The sequence below is a fragment of the Sprattus sprattus genome (genome assembly GCF_963457725.1).
Source record: "Sprattus sprattus genome assembly, chromosome: 8".
NCBI classification, from domain to species: Eukaryota; Metazoa; Chordata; class Actinopteri; order Clupeiformes; family Clupeidae; genus Sprattus; species Sprattus sprattus.
In genome coordinates this window covers 13,036,632-13,051,631 of record NC_137927.1, presented here as the reverse complement: position 1 = coordinate 13,051,631, position 15,000 = coordinate 13,036,632, and the positions used below count along the sequence as shown (strand labels likewise).

The following is a 15,000-nucleotide window of genomic DNA, read 5'->3' as shown; positions in this document are numbered from 1 at the left end:
GTGGTGTAATGTCGTTGTGTGTTTGTGAATCTGTGACCCTTCATGATGCACTGACAGTGTTTTGCAGCTCCTCTATGCCAAGATATGCCTTTTATTTGGCATATGTGTGTGCTTGCCTATGTAGTATCTGTCTTCGGATTTACCTTAATACACATAAACACTATGGCATCACAGTGGAACCCACCACCACGTGGTACCCTGTGTTAACATCACCCTTACCGCACAGAACCGGCATTAGACGGTTTAGGCAGCAACAGAATCATACCAAAATAATTATTTGTTTTTCACACCACGTGTGTGTAGTTCAGGTGCCTTTTTAATTAAGTTTCTATTGCTAAATCACTAAGATGCTTTAAAGTGACATTTGCTCTCAATGTCATAATTTTAAGATGCGTTGAGCAATTGTTGTGAGTGGCGCCATAGGAGATTGTAATGATTCCATTTTGGACTTACATTTACCTCACACAATTACCTTCACTAATGCTAACGTTTGCTTTGTTGCAAGCTATTTCCAAACAACATCAGCGACCATAATACATCAGGGATGTGGCCATGCTGTTTGGTTCATACAGCTCATTGCAAGGGTCACTCAGTCATGTCAGGTGTTTCTCAGAGATTATGTCGCTGGCATTAAATGCGTGGCAGGGGAGGTGTGAGGATGCATCCCCGGCAGTAATGAGTTTCTGCAGGTTTCCCTTTTTCAGCCGTGGGAGAGGCTATTAGCCATTCCCTGCCCAGATCCCTGAAAAGCCCTAATCCCTGACCGCTGTGTTTATGGACTCCAGCGGCTTAGTGTGACGCAGCAGTGGGGGTGTGAGCGCAGTCTCCTCAGACTTCCTCTTTTATGTCCAATGATGTGACATGAGGCCTACCAAGGTGGAGAGACAAAATGGCAATTTGGCAGTAAGGGCTTGCATTACAAATAACACAGCGAGGTGGTGGTGTGTTTGTGTGTGTGGGTGTGTGTGTTTGTGTTTGTGTTGTCTGTGTTGTCTGTCGGGCTGTGGTGAAGCCCTCGGCCAGACTGAGAAAGCCTCTTAGCATGTGCTCAGGGTCAAGGAGGGGTCACAAACGACAGGCCCAGCAATAGGCTTACGCAGAGGCAAAACAGACTTTCGCCTCTCAGAAACGCTGCCGCCTTTCATGAGGGCGCACCTGTTTAACAACACTGGATTCAAAGTCTCTGGATCATTCCCCTATGTATTTTGGAAGGCGTGTTATATAGACTCTGCTTGTGGCCAGCAGTTTCAGCACCTCATACATGTGTAGTGATTCTCTTGGGAGCAGCTCTTGTGACGTTTTTGTGGTCGACTTGCTTTGAACAATGTTTGTAACGGTATTAGTGCTGTCACTCTGTGGTCTTTTGAGTTGAGGCGGCCTCCTATAATAGGCAAACCATAAGACCCACATTACACTACGTCTCTCCTGTCACTTCTCCCAAAATGCCCTGAAATGGGCCCAACTCAAACAGAACCGGATGTGTTCCGAACCGCCAGGTTTGGATCCAGTCAGTGTTCATTCGTCATACCTAGAAAAATAAACCTGGCTTGCGGCTGACCTCTTGGAACCTGGCGGCACACTTGGCCACGTCGGCCAGGCTTGTTTATTTTTCCCTGTGCACACCCATAGGATTAATTGGTCCAGGAGCGGCTGGGCACTGTTACCAGGGGTCCCACCTCCGAAATAAATCACTCTGTCGGCCTCCAAACATGCCCTCCTATGCCCCCACCCCCACCCCCAACAAGGGCTGCCAGCGGGGGCTGGTGGAGGGTGGCTCTCAGGGAAGGGGTCAGAGGTCAGCCTGTGGAGTGAGGAGAGCTCAGAGTGTAAACAAGCCCAGTGAGCCTGGCTGCCCTGCTAACCATCTGCCCCCTCCACGCCTGCCTCGTGCTGCTATAACTGGCCCACCGCTAACAGGCTTTGTAAAGACAGAGGAGTGGGCACCTCTACTCCCGCTGAGGTTTTGATTACAGTGTGTGTGTGTTGTCACATTGTGACCCCTCTCTCTCTCTCTCTCTCTCTCTCTCTCCCTCTCTCTCTCTCTCTCTCTCTCTCTCTCTCGCTCTCTGGCTGAGGTGGATGTCAACCTTCTCAACTTTGCTGTATGGTCGGGGCCAAAAAGGAGCTCTGTCTCTCTCTGGACTGAAGATGGAGACAAGAAAACTCTTCCACTCTCTACCCCAGTTTCTCTCTTTCTCTGTTTTTCTTTCTTTTTTCTTTCTCTCTCTCTATGAGAAATGATAAATAGCCTGTGCAGTAATTGCTCTTAAAGAGACACTATTTTGAAGCGTGCCTTTTTTCCTCAGCTACACGTGTTTCCAGTGGTAATTAGACCGAACTGGCTGCCTTGACTCAAGAAATCAACATTTGCCACTACTTTCCCTCCCCTCATCCCTCCATCCCTCTTTTTCATCTCCATCTCCTTCTCCATCCCTCCTCTCCACTCACATCTGGAGCTTAACTCTCAGCATCCTCATATCTGACTGACAACATGTAAAAGTCTGAGAAAGCCAGAAGAAGTGGTCTCTCTCTATCTTTCTCCCTCTTCCTCCCTTTTAGACGCACACACACACACACACACACACACACACACACACACACACACACACACACACACACACACACACACACACACACACACACACACACACACACACACACACACACACACACACACACACACACACACACAGTCTTTCACTCACTTCGCCTCTCTTTCGTCTCCTCTCCTCTCCATCTCTTCTCCCCTCGGTCTCGCTTTTGGACTGGGATTGGGGGTTGCCACCCTGCCACAGCAACAGCAGCAGCCGTGGCAGAGGCTCTGTGTGCCAACCATAACATTCCAACAGGAGCAGGATTGTACACCATGTGTTTTCTCTCTGCCCAGGCAGCCCTCCAGTGGAAAGAGCTCCTCCCTCCACCCTTCTCCTCTCTGTTACACTTCTCAATGTACGTGCGCCTCACCTGTCTGGCAGGCACACCAGGCCAGTAAATGCCCACAGCCCAAGAGAGGCGCAGAGGGGCAGGGCACTGCCCAGGCCAGTAAGCTGGCTGAGGTGAAGGGTGCTGGCATTTACACTGGCAGCGAATGTTACAGACCAGCACTGTAGCGCTCAAACCTGGCACTGGGAAGAAAGGTGCTTTCAATAAGGTGATGGCGTGGACCTCACAGCATGGTGGTTTATGATTACTGCCGAAACATATTTACCATTTCCCTCAGTGTAGTTGGTGTGGGTGGGTGGTGTGTTTTTTTTTTTACCTTAACAGTAGCAGACTGAGGAAAGCTCCCCTGTGATTCTGAATTTTCCTTACCCAGCCTTTCCCTCTTATCCCTTGCTCTTTCTCTCTCTCTCTCTCTCTCTCTCTCTTTATCCTTCCCTCTCTTTCTCCCTCTCTTTCTTTCTCTCTCTCTCGCTTTCTCCCTCGTTGTTTTCCATGTTTCTTTCGCTCGTGTATGAAAACGTGCCTTTCCCCTTTGGCTGCGTCTATATGGTAGCCACGACTCGTTTTGAATTTGTCTCGGAAAGACCAGGCTAATGTCCGAGATTATGGCTCACGGAAGGGCTTTAGGGAGGTAATTGCATACATGCGGGATCTTGCTAAGAAACACGCGGGGGAAAATATGATAGCAATATTAGCGGGGAACATCAGCTCTGACCTGGTCAAGGGCCAGCCGGCCAGATGACTCTCCATTAACCCTGCCAGAAATATTTGGTGTTTTCAACGTCAGCGGTTCAGCTTGACATTTAGATTAACTTAAAACGGAGGGGGGGAAAAAAGAAAATAATGTATTTTGAATGCAGTGGAAATGTATCGAAGACACATGTGTATTTCATATGGGGCTGTGTACTGTAACTGTACCGTGTTTCCATCTCCCATTTCTCTGTCTATTTTCTCTCTTTCTCTCTGTCTCTCTCTCTCATTCTCTCTTTTTGTCTCTGACTTGCTCACATCTTCCCATCTTGTATCTGATTCTCAGCTCCTGGGCTACAATGAGAAGCCTGTCCACCTGCAGATGTTCATTGGGACGGCGGACGACCGCTACTTGAGGCCGCATGCCTTCTACCAGGTGCACAGGATCACAGGGAAAACGGTGGCCACCGCCAGCCAGGAAATCATAATCTCCAGCACCAAGGTTCTCGAAATACCTCTCCTTCCCGAAAACAATATGACTGCCAGGTACTTGTCATAAGCACTTCGCTTCTACATTACTCTCCCCTCTACTTCATGCCACTGTGTGTGCTTTGCATGCATTTAAGAAAGAGCCTGATTTACGATTATAGAGAATTGTAATGCCTTTCACTTTGGGCCAGGTTTATAGTTTTCAAACGCTAACTACTAACAGATGCAGTTTTGAGAGGAAAGTTTGAGATTTTTTTTGACATAAGATTAGCATTAACCTTGGTCGTATATTTCACACAGAATGTCTGTTTAAGGATATTTTAAAAAGGGCCTGTTCAAGCTTTTACATCCTTTCTGCTAAGCCACTCTACAGTTTGCTGTTCCTGAAAGTAACTATTTCTTCCATGGAAGAAAGCCATTGACAGTTTGACAGTCTTTCAGTGTTCTTCATCATGAGCTCTTCTGAGACACATGACTTGACAAGATATTTCCTTGTGTGGCAGCATTGACTGTGCTGGGATTCTCAAGCTAAGGAATTCAGACATTGAGCTGAGGAAAGGCGAGACAGACATTGGGCGCAAGAACACGCGTGTGCGGGTGGTGTTTCGAGTGCACATCCCACAGCCCAACGGGAAAGTACTGTCTCTGCAGGCACCGTCCATCCCCATAGAGTGCTGTGAGTTTCATCTCCTGATCGTTTGATCAAACACACACACACACACACACACACACACACACACACACACACACACACTTAAGCACACATGACCTCTGCATAAGTTAATTGCATAAGAAAATATATTTCAAAGGCTTTTACAGAACTTGGGAAATGTTCTTGGGACCTTTGTAGATCAGAATCTGAATCGAAATCAAGGTTTGATGGCCAAACTGACAGATGCAAAGAATTTGGCTCCAGTCGTTGATGACAATACATATGCATAGTCAGTATACCGGCAGTATACTATATACAGGCAATGTACAATAATACAGTTTACACAGATATTGATAGGAAAAAGAAATACATGAAATTCTGCTCTTTGCTCTGTTCATTCTCTGAACCAGGGTGACCATATGGTACAGTAGGAGTCAATTAAGTCAGTTTGGACAGTTCAGTTCTATTCTCTGTCCTTTTGCAGTGTGCTGTCTGTGTGTGTGTATGGATCGGCGTGTGTTTGTGTATATGTGTGTATACGCACGGGTTCTAAACTCATCTCCCGCCTATCTCCACCCCACCTTTCTCTCTCCAGCCCAGCGCTCGGCTCAGGAGCTCCCCCAGGTAGAGAAGTGCAGCCTGTCCAGCAGCGCGGTCAGCGGGGGGGAGGAGATGGTCATCAGCGGCTCCAACTTCTTCCCGGAGTCCAAGGTCATCTTCCTGGAAAAGGGCCCCGGTAAGATCTGCTGCCAGTCAGCGTTTCGCACCGCTCACTCGGGGAGCCGAACAGACTGCCCACCTGGTCCTATCGAAGCCAGCACAGCACACTCAGCTGCTAGGCACGCAGAGAGGGGGGAGGTGAGAGGGAGAGAGAGATGGAGGGATAGAGAGAGAAAGAGAGAGAGAGGGAGGGAGGGAGGGAGGCTGTTTGCATAGGGTTTTAGCAGAGAGCCCCTACTAGGTGGAGCGAGTGTGGAAGGACTGTCAGGCCCTAGTCAACAGCCACTGATGCAGTAGAAGGCCTTGCCCACTAATAAAGATTAGAGTTGTGAATTTCTCTTAGCTGCTTCATATGAATGTCAGCTTATGGTCTCTTCCAGAAATGTTGTATGCCATGACAGCGCTATAAAGATATTTGAAGCTTCAGTGAGGAGCTGTTTCTGGGGTGGGTGGGGCATGTGTATCTAAAATAAGCAAAGGAATAAAGAGAAATGGATGCCATATATCAGGTTTGATAGAATTAGGGTTTGAGACAGTGAAGAGTTCTACTACTTGAGTTCACTCTAGGATCTGTTCAGAGAGAAACATAGTTGTCCATGCCTGTATGAGTTTCCCTTGCTGAACTCAAACAGGTTGTGACTTGGGATTTTGTGAGGGCTTCTCTCTTTTCTGACACGGCCTCTCCCCGAGGCATTGGAGGAGCACCTGGGGTATGAGTAATCGCTGGCCCACTAACGTTACACGTCTCCCCTACCCTACGGAGCTGCGTGCTGTTAACCCCTCTCCCAGCTGCCACCCAGGCAGCTTTGCTGTGCTTAAAGCCTCGGCGTCCTACCCATTGACCTGCTCAGTGAAAAACACACAGAGTCAAGACCGTTTATGTGCTTTTATTTGTCACTCTTGGTTGGAATTTCATGATGTCTCGAGAAGGGGACTGCGCAGATTAACTCCCCGGCAGCTCTGTTTTACGACCTCTCTTAAGACCCGACAGATCCGACCGGGCCCCCTTTGCGCACGACTCACAAACGCTCTCTAACAAGTTCACTCGCCACGGGAGATTTATGGGCCTAGCGTCGCTTCCTGCCCGGAGTGGCAAGGGAGCGTTCACGGGGGACCAACGCAACAACGTGGGAGTCGCAGTGCTGCCGTGGGGCGCCTCGAGAGTCGGGATCTATGGTACCCGACTGTTTGGGTGTCGGCGGCAGCGTCTGCTCTAGTCCCACGCCTCACACTGTAGTCTCACTGAGGAGAGACAGCCAAGCCCCACAGTCCCACTGCGGAAGCCTCTGCTGTTTATTATCTCATCAACACATCACCCCAGATCTTTTCTTTGTTTGTTTGCTTTGTTCCCATTGATCATGATGTGTTTTCTGAGTTTATTCACCAGTGATACACCAGCTCCTATGATATTTGCTTTTCGCACATAGCATAGTAGTTTTTCCCCATTTTCTTGTGTGTATTTTGGTCAGGGTGTTTGGATAAGGTCAGGGTGGGCGTCTCTTTCCTTTGAAATGGCTTTGGTCTGTCTTAACTTGCTGGCTTCTTTCTGCATTGTGTTGGAAATTGTTGTTAGGTCTCAAGGCCATTTTGAGTTCCAGTGGTAACAGAATGCTGCGTGGTGTAGGCTGAGCTTTTTATGAATGACTCACAGTGAATAATGGCTGTCTGTTGTTGTTGCTGTGTGTCTGTGTGTTTTGTTTCCCATTAATTGTTCAGCGGTGGTGCCATGAAGGTACTCACTGTCTCTTTTTTTTCTGGGCTCTTCCACTTCTGGCTTTTCCATCTCCCTGAGGGAGACACTCCGCAACAGTGAAAAACACAAGTATAGACGAGCCTCAGGTGGAAACAGTGAATCGGTGGCATTTGGTGAGCCAGTCTCTGCCTGCCCGAAGTGCTTGTTTCAAAAAAGAAATAAAGAAGAACTGGGGCTGAAGGGTTCAGAGGAGAACACACTTAGGGGCTTTTTGTAACCATGGAGGTAGTGGTGCCTCTTAAGGTTGAGTCTCACTGAATGCACATCCTTTTCTTTCTTTTTTCAAACGGGAAGACCTGCTTGATGTTATGCATAAAGGAAACAAAGGAGACAAAAGCAGTTGAGCAAAACTGGAAATATCTAGAGGTTAGCAGAGGCGTGGTGGAAATGTTGCCACTAATTAACATGTGGTCTCGTTTGATGTGGGGAAACTAATGAGTCTTTTGCCCAGTGCTTCTCTGGGCAATGTAATGTGAGCTGTTAGGATTTGAATAGATTGTAGAATGAAACAAAGCCAACGAGGGCAATCACAATTGGCTTGATTATTCGACTTTTTCCGATATTCCACTACAAGGGCTCAACTCTTCTTTGCGAGAGCGAGTGACCGACTGCGTCTTGGATTAAAGCACTGATGTGAACTGAGATGTTATTTACAGTCCCTGTCACGGAGCACATGAGACTTAGCCTGGCCCTGGGAGGGAGAGAGGACTTCAACATTTCCTCTGTCAAAATGTTCCTGTGTCAGACAGAGGGAAAAATTAAACAGGCCTGGCTCTGAAAGGCCCCATGTGAACCGGTTAGGAGCATGTGTATTTCACAAATGCTAATCGCCTCAAGATGTGGTGCCGCGCCGGTGCGTCCTGGTGGTGCATTGACACGTGCGTCTGTGGTCAGAGGCTTGCCCACAACTGGTGGCCACGTGGCACTGTGGCGGGAGCCAGGGGAGTTCATGAGCGATGGGGCTCTTGGACTCTCTTAGACGGGGTGAGACCCAATCGCTGGCCTGTTTCAGTTCAGCAGTGAAGTCTGTTTGGTTAACTTATCACAAGCGCTACTGTTCCAGAGCCAGGCCGGCTCCCAGAGGTTTGCAAGCGCTCCCCTTTTTTTGCTTCTTTGTTTCTCTTTAATATAAATGACAGCGAACCGGCCTGTGAAAGGAAAAATACACTAAATTAGTGATTTGGAAGATTTCATTTTTCTTTCAGTTAATTATTCTGCCACGTGCACAGAGAGAGAGAGAGAGAGAGAGAGAGAGGGGAAAACTGGCTCCTGTGTGCGGGGACGGAGCCTGGCCAACAGTAGTTGGCTGTAATGATCGAGGAAGTTTTCACAAGGGGAGTGGAGTAAGCCATGTGCTGAGAGCTTTAGCATTATTCAGTTGTTCTTACCCCAATCAGCAGCACCAAGTGCTTCTGCTAATTATAGGCAAAATGCTGTTTTGTCAGGTCTCTTGGTATTTAATTTGTCCTTTTTCTTGTTTTTTTTTTCTCACACACAACAGTCGGAGCAGGTTTGGGATGGTGCGCCTGTCACTGGGGGTAGGGTGTAGGATTCCTGTTTGAACTTGCTCTCGCTCAGCACATGTGGGCCCCCTCTCCCCGGTGTGTTAAATGTCAACATGTGCTGCAGAAATACATTGTGCTGAAGTCAGAGGCATCCAAGGTCATTCAGCCAATGCTAAAACCCCCGCTCCGCTGTTCTCCGACAACGCGGCGACGCGCGGCTCACAAACAAAGGATCCTCTGGAAAAACGCAAAAAAACTGTTTGCTGAATCGTCATGGATCAAAAGATTAATGAAACCATTCACCAGAGTATTTGTTCATAGCGAGAAAAAGTCGTGGAAAGCATTTTGAACATGCCTTTGGACGCTAATAAGAGCTTCAAGAGGTTTTAAAACAAACTGCAGTGGTAATGCAGCTGTAATGACTCAGAGGGGACTTTTAGGAAAAACAGGCTTTCTGGCCTCTCTCAGCTCATCCTGAGTGCCTCACACAACACAGGGTTCCTGGTTTTTTTTATGGTGGGGGGGGGGTTAGAGTGGTGTTTTGGAGAAGCCTCCAGGCGATGAAGATGAACAGGTGCAAAGATTTCCGCAAGAAATGTCTCCGGAGTCTTCTTTGTGGGCGCAGACACCTGTGTTTGTCACAGCTGAGGAGAATGGTGAGCAAAGGAAACCAAGGCAAAGGGGGATGCCTTTGAGAGCGAGCAGCGTTGGCAGTTTGCATGTGAGTTTTTTTGCGCGGGACATGAGTGGCAAGGCTGGAAGGTCTCCCGCACCGCAGCCCAGAAGTGTTCCCCCAGCCCCCTGCTCTCTCCGTGTCAAGTGCCATCTCTGATTGGCTGCTCTGGCCGTCTGGCCAGATAATTAGAGCCATAGTAGGAAAACTGGAAATGGTTAGATATTCCTTCGCCAGTACTCTGGCAGACACGAAGGCGTTTTAAAACAAATAGAGTTATTCCACCCGTCTCTCCATAATTTCAACCAGGCAAGGCAAACAGCAGGATATTTAGACTTTGATGACTTTTTAATGGTTGTGAAAATATTCTCTGCAGGCTTTGAGCGCCTATAAAAATGACATCATTAGATGTTTCAGATCCCGAGAACAAATTGAAATCCCTTGCTTTCGGAAGCTTTTGCGGCTCCCCACGTTCCTGGCCCATTGAGTTAAATAGTATGTCTGACATAACTGTGAAGTAAATAGACCCCAGAGAAAAGCAGCTTCATTGTAGGAAATTACTTTAATACGTTTGCGCCCCTCTTGTGGTCCCATTGTTATTCCTTTTGACGTTGTGCAAGACGCATCTCTCAGGATGTGGAAATCGATTCCTTCACACTCTCCCCTGAAGGTCTTCATGATTTCATGATTTCATCTCTGGTGTGTTGACTGATCGTCTCGATGCCTCCAAACACCTCCACACAGATGCACAGCCTTGTTGAAGCTCAGCTTCGGGTTACACAAGGGGGATTCCCTCACTATTTGAACCGGCTCCAGGCGCGAAATTGTAACATCGTAACTCCTCAAAGAGTTCGACAGGATTAATGTCAGATGTTCCTGGATGGAGGAGCCATCAGGACTGATGTCAAAGGCAGCTGGTGAACCTGCCTGCCTGTCCTCTTAGGACCTCAGCATTTTTGAGTCCCCCGTCTCCCCTTCCCCCTCCACCACCCCTCAGTCTGCACTCACACACCGAGTTTAGGGAGTTTATATATGTCAAAGTGAAACCTCATGTGATCTCCCCTTTTCCTTTCAGATGGACGACCCCAGTGGGAAGTGGAGGCGAAAATTGTCCGTGAAAAGAGTCAAGGGGTGAGTGTAATCTCTCGTAACGCGCCGCTGTGCACTGCTGCGACGCTCCTCTGCTGTGCTCCAGGGGCGGCAGATTGAAGTAAGAGCAAGTGAGCTGTGTCATATCATCATCTGTTATTGCTCCTTGGAAACCACTATTCACAGAGGAAAGTCACTTCTATCAGTCTATGCAGAGACTTGATCTACCAGTCTGTGATTGTATTTTTTTTATTGAAAAAGTATGTTTGAGCTCACAGTATACAGTAGGTTACATGGAAAGAGCTGCAAAGGGTTTGACAATGCTGTTTATAACTTTATAAACTACTACTACTGAAAACTGCATACGTTTATCTGGGAGAATCATGAAGAATATTTGATATAAAGAAATCACGAGTTTCACTGGAGTGAATAATTTAGTTATATTTTTTAAGAAGAGGAAACCTGTTTTACCATTTCTTGAGTTGTTACAGTTTGTTATTTGAGTTTTAATCCCATTATTTCTTGTAATTAAAATGATTGTTTTAATTCATTTTATATATATTAATTCTAAAATGGCATTTTGAATGGCTTCATGAAACAGACTATTTACAATTATAGAATAAGTGAACTGTATTTTTAAATACTGATTCTGCATATCTATGAAAGAAAAATCATTGCTCATTCCACTAGAGTGACTAGAGCATTATTTTTTCAATTAATTTAGATGCAAATTGTTCTGATTTGTTTTGAAATGTTTCAGTTCCTTTTACAATGTTTCACAATGCTATGACTCTTTGCCCCTGTGATTGCTGCTGTATTAATGTTGTAAATATAACCAGTTCAGTTAATTATAGTATAATATATCCTGTTATTGTTGTTATTGTGCAAATTGATTTCTGATTATTGAGCCATTACTGTTTTGTGCTCCCCTCTTCTTTGACGAGCCATGACTTCTCTCTCGTTCCCTCTCTGGTGCAGTCAAGCCTGGTGGTGGAGGTGCCCCCCTACCACAGTAAGACAGTGACCTCGGCAGTCCAGGTGCAGTTCTATGTGTGCAATGGAAAGAGGAAAAGGAGCCAATCCCAGCGCTTCACCTACCTCTCAGGTACTGTGGACGCCCAACAGCACAGTGTAATCCCCCTCTGAATCAGCACACTGAGTGCTGTCACTCAGCTCCTGTCCCCAGTTCTGGTCTGGAATGTTAAATAACCGTTGTAAAAACATCTGGAGAGACTCTCACTGCATACAATCACAATTGGAAGAAATACATGCTATTTAATTTCAGAATTATACGTCTGTGTTATTTCAAATAATGAATAATAGAATTTCACTTTTGAAGAAAGAATAGAATCTAATATTGTATCTTATATATCGTGCTCTAATACAACTGGTAAGTGTATCTTGCGCTAATATAACCACTCCATGGCATGAATGTGTGTGTGATACATGCTCCTGACGTGTGCAAAGGCTTTGCTCAGCGCATTTTGGAGAACTTTCCCCCCTTGCAGTTTGCACTGGTGTGGTTTAGGAGGAGCCGCCTGACAGTTAGATATGCACCTGTTAACCGTTCATGTAAAATAGTCCTGTTGCATGCTGTTTGTGTCGCATATTTGCATACACAAGGTCTAGGTATGCAAATCTGATGTTATCCAGGAAATCATTGTCTTGTTTCCCAAAACACACAATGGATTAATACTATTTCTATGTAACGGTTAGCATGTGGTCATATAAAAAGTAACAGATCGTTTTCTAATATGTAATTACACACTACGTGTTTGTATTTACTTTTTCAAGATTAGTCAAACCGAGAAACGCGTTGGCGGAATGCAATCACATGTGAGCCGCACGTGTGTGTGTGTGTGTGTGTGTGTGTGTGTGTGTGTGTGTGTGTGTTGTCTTCCTCTCTTCCTCTCTTTCACTGAACGCACATGAGTGCAGAGTGTGAGTGCGGCTAGGTTCGGCTCGGCCCCTCCACCCCTCCGCCCACCCCCTATTTTTCTCTCTGCTCCGTGCGCCCACTCAACCAAGGTTTCCTGTTTATCCCACAAACCCCACAGGGGGCCCAGCCAATCAGACGTGGGCTCAGGAAGCGAAAGCCTCACCGTTACCAGTGTAGCAAGGAGGTCACGGTTGCTCCGGTTGCCATGGGAGCCGCCGGCCTGTGAAGCACTATAGCCAGGGTCACCAGGGAGACTTACACGCGCGCATGCTTGCTCGCTCGTCCGCTCGTCCGCCTGTGGGTTCTCTGAGTAGCGGCGGAGAGGATTTTTATAATGTCTGTGGGCCATGTCACAAGTGCCAGTCTGAAGTTGCCATTGACTATTTTATAGTGTCATCTCAGTTTTATAGTCTCGTCTCATCTCTGTCTGTCATTTCCTTACTTTCTCTTTCTCTCTCGCTCTTAGGCTATTTCTAGGTTTGTCCCCCTTTGTACTTTTCTGCCTTTATTTATGCTTTTTAGAAAGTCAGGTAAGAGGTGTGTATGTGTGTGCGTGAGTGTGCGTGTGTGTGTGTGTGTCTGTGCACGCACGCGTGTGTGTAACTTTTGTCACATCTCACAACCTGCGTCGTTTATCTCATTAATGAAAAGGGCAATAGCGCTCAACCCATGACAAATAAAAATGCCCCTTTTGTTAATGTCTGTTTCATCTTTTGTAAGCCATTCCCACATCAACACCACCCCAAGCATTCTGTGAGGGCTTTTTTGGTGTGGTTGAGGAGCGGGATAGGGGCTGTGAACTGGTTTCTCTCCCCCCGCGTTGGAACAGAGCTGCGGGGCATTCTGCCTCTCTCATAAAACACTTTACATGGCACCAAAAACAGGCAGCATATGCTGCCTCGATTCAAAGCTGGATAAAAATATCTCCCATCAACGTGTGTTTGGGAAGTGCCAGATTGGGAAATGGGTTACAGTTTTATGCATTGTACAGCATTCGATCATTGTGCTCCCCTTATCAGCTATGTCCTACTTCAGTTTAACGGCAGATTCTTATTTTCTGATGGTACAATAGAAGTAGATAGACCCTCTGTGACTCTTCTCCTTAAGTGATTAATGCTTAGCTCTTGAGATGTTTTTATTGCGACACAGGAAAGATTTAAAGGTGACACAAGTTCATTAGTTCTTTCGTGTTTTTTAAAGCGTTGCAAAGCAAGAAATGTCTGCCATTCAGCATTTTTTACACGTAAATCCATTAGCAGCTGCTTTTATCATCCCTAATGCATACAAAAATTGGTGATATTAAAGTGGCACAATGAGATGAATCGACAAAATCTCCGATATGAATAGCTTTTCAGGTGGCCTGTCCTGGGATTTATGCGGTTGTTTTTACATTCTAGTTGTGTTGAGTCATTTGGTGTGTTCAATGTGCAGTCTTTATCACATAGTCATTTGAGCCTGTTTTATTTACTGTGGGATGCTACGCAAGCCTGAGCACATTCATGCTTGTCTTTGTGGGGTTGGGTCTGGTGTTTCTTACTAAAAAGACTGTGCTTTTTTATCCTACTATGTCATACAGTACAAGGCATTATGAAATGTGGTATCTCTGTTTAGAGTATTTATGACTGCAAATGTATTTGTTGATTTTCTTCTGCCTCTGTTCCCTTTCCTCCAGTGCTGGTGAAGCAGGAGCTCAGAGATGAGTTGGACCCGTCTGCCGGGCCGCCCATGCCACTGCCCCTGGCTCACGCTGGCAGCGGCCTGGTCCGAACCCAGATGCCCTCCCCTGAGCCGGGCCACCCGCAGGACGGCCTTCTGTCCAGCTCCCCCCGCGGCCTGGCCCAGGGCCTGCACCCCCTGCAGCCCCCCTGCGGCCCCATGGGCTCACCCACCTTCCAGCACCTGCCTCACCTGCAAGGCCACAGCCTCCATGCGGGCCCCGAGTGTCAGATGGCGTTTCACGCAGGCCCCCACCAACAGCCCTCCAGGTCCCCCTACCAGCCTATGCAGCACGGGCATGGCCTGCCCTTCAATGGCCAGCCCAGTCTTCCCATGAGCGCCGCTTCTGCGGTCGCCGGCTCCGGCTCGCCGCAGGCCTACGAGCGAATGTCCTACCAGAGCGACCCTGCGGTGGCTGCAGCTTGCCACTCCCATGCGCTGGGCCTGGGACTGGTGTACCACTCCTCTTCTTCAAGCCCCAACTCAGGGCCACCTGCCTCCAGCCCGGTAGCCGCCGCCGTTGCCCAACCCATGGCTCACTCCTCCCCACACCTGCATTCGCTGGGTTACCACTGCCCCAACCCTGCCCAGGTGTCCTCGCCCACCCACTCCATGGGGCAGCAGGCGCCCCAGATGCAGCGGCCAATGGGCTACCACCCAGCCGGCCAGCGCTCCGCCTCCTGCCCCACGCCCTCCAGCGCCCCGCAGCAGCCACATCGGGGGGTGCACTCTCCCCACTCCGGGCCCTCGTCCCCCCAGCTCCACTCCATGCCCTACCAGTCTCCCAACTCGCCCTCCCCGACCTCGGGCAGCCCCCTGGGGCCACTGTCC

General features: G+C 47.8%; 1 protein-coding gene across 1 annotated transcript in view; it reads left to right on the top strand.

The window, feature by feature from the left end:
* nfatc3a (nuclear factor of activated T cells 3a) overlaps window positions 1-15,000 on the top strand; it is a 58,435-nt gene that overhangs the window by 27,049 nt on the left and 16,386 nt on the right. Inside the window, exons 4-9 of the mRNA XM_080843762.1 lie at window positions 3,980-4,179; window positions 4,626-4,798; window positions 5,370-5,510; window positions 10,501-10,556; window positions 11,493-11,619; window positions 14,126-15,000. The exon at window positions 14,126-15,000 is cut by the window's right edge and continues 196 nt beyond it. Coding sequence (XP_080699888.1) covers window positions 3,980-4,179; window positions 4,626-4,798; window positions 5,370-5,510; window positions 10,501-10,556; window positions 11,493-11,619; window positions 14,126-15,000 — 1,572 coding nt within the window. The remainder of the gene's footprint in view (window positions 1-3,979; window positions 4,180-4,625; window positions 4,799-5,369; window positions 5,511-10,500; window positions 10,557-11,492; window positions 11,620-14,125) is intronic.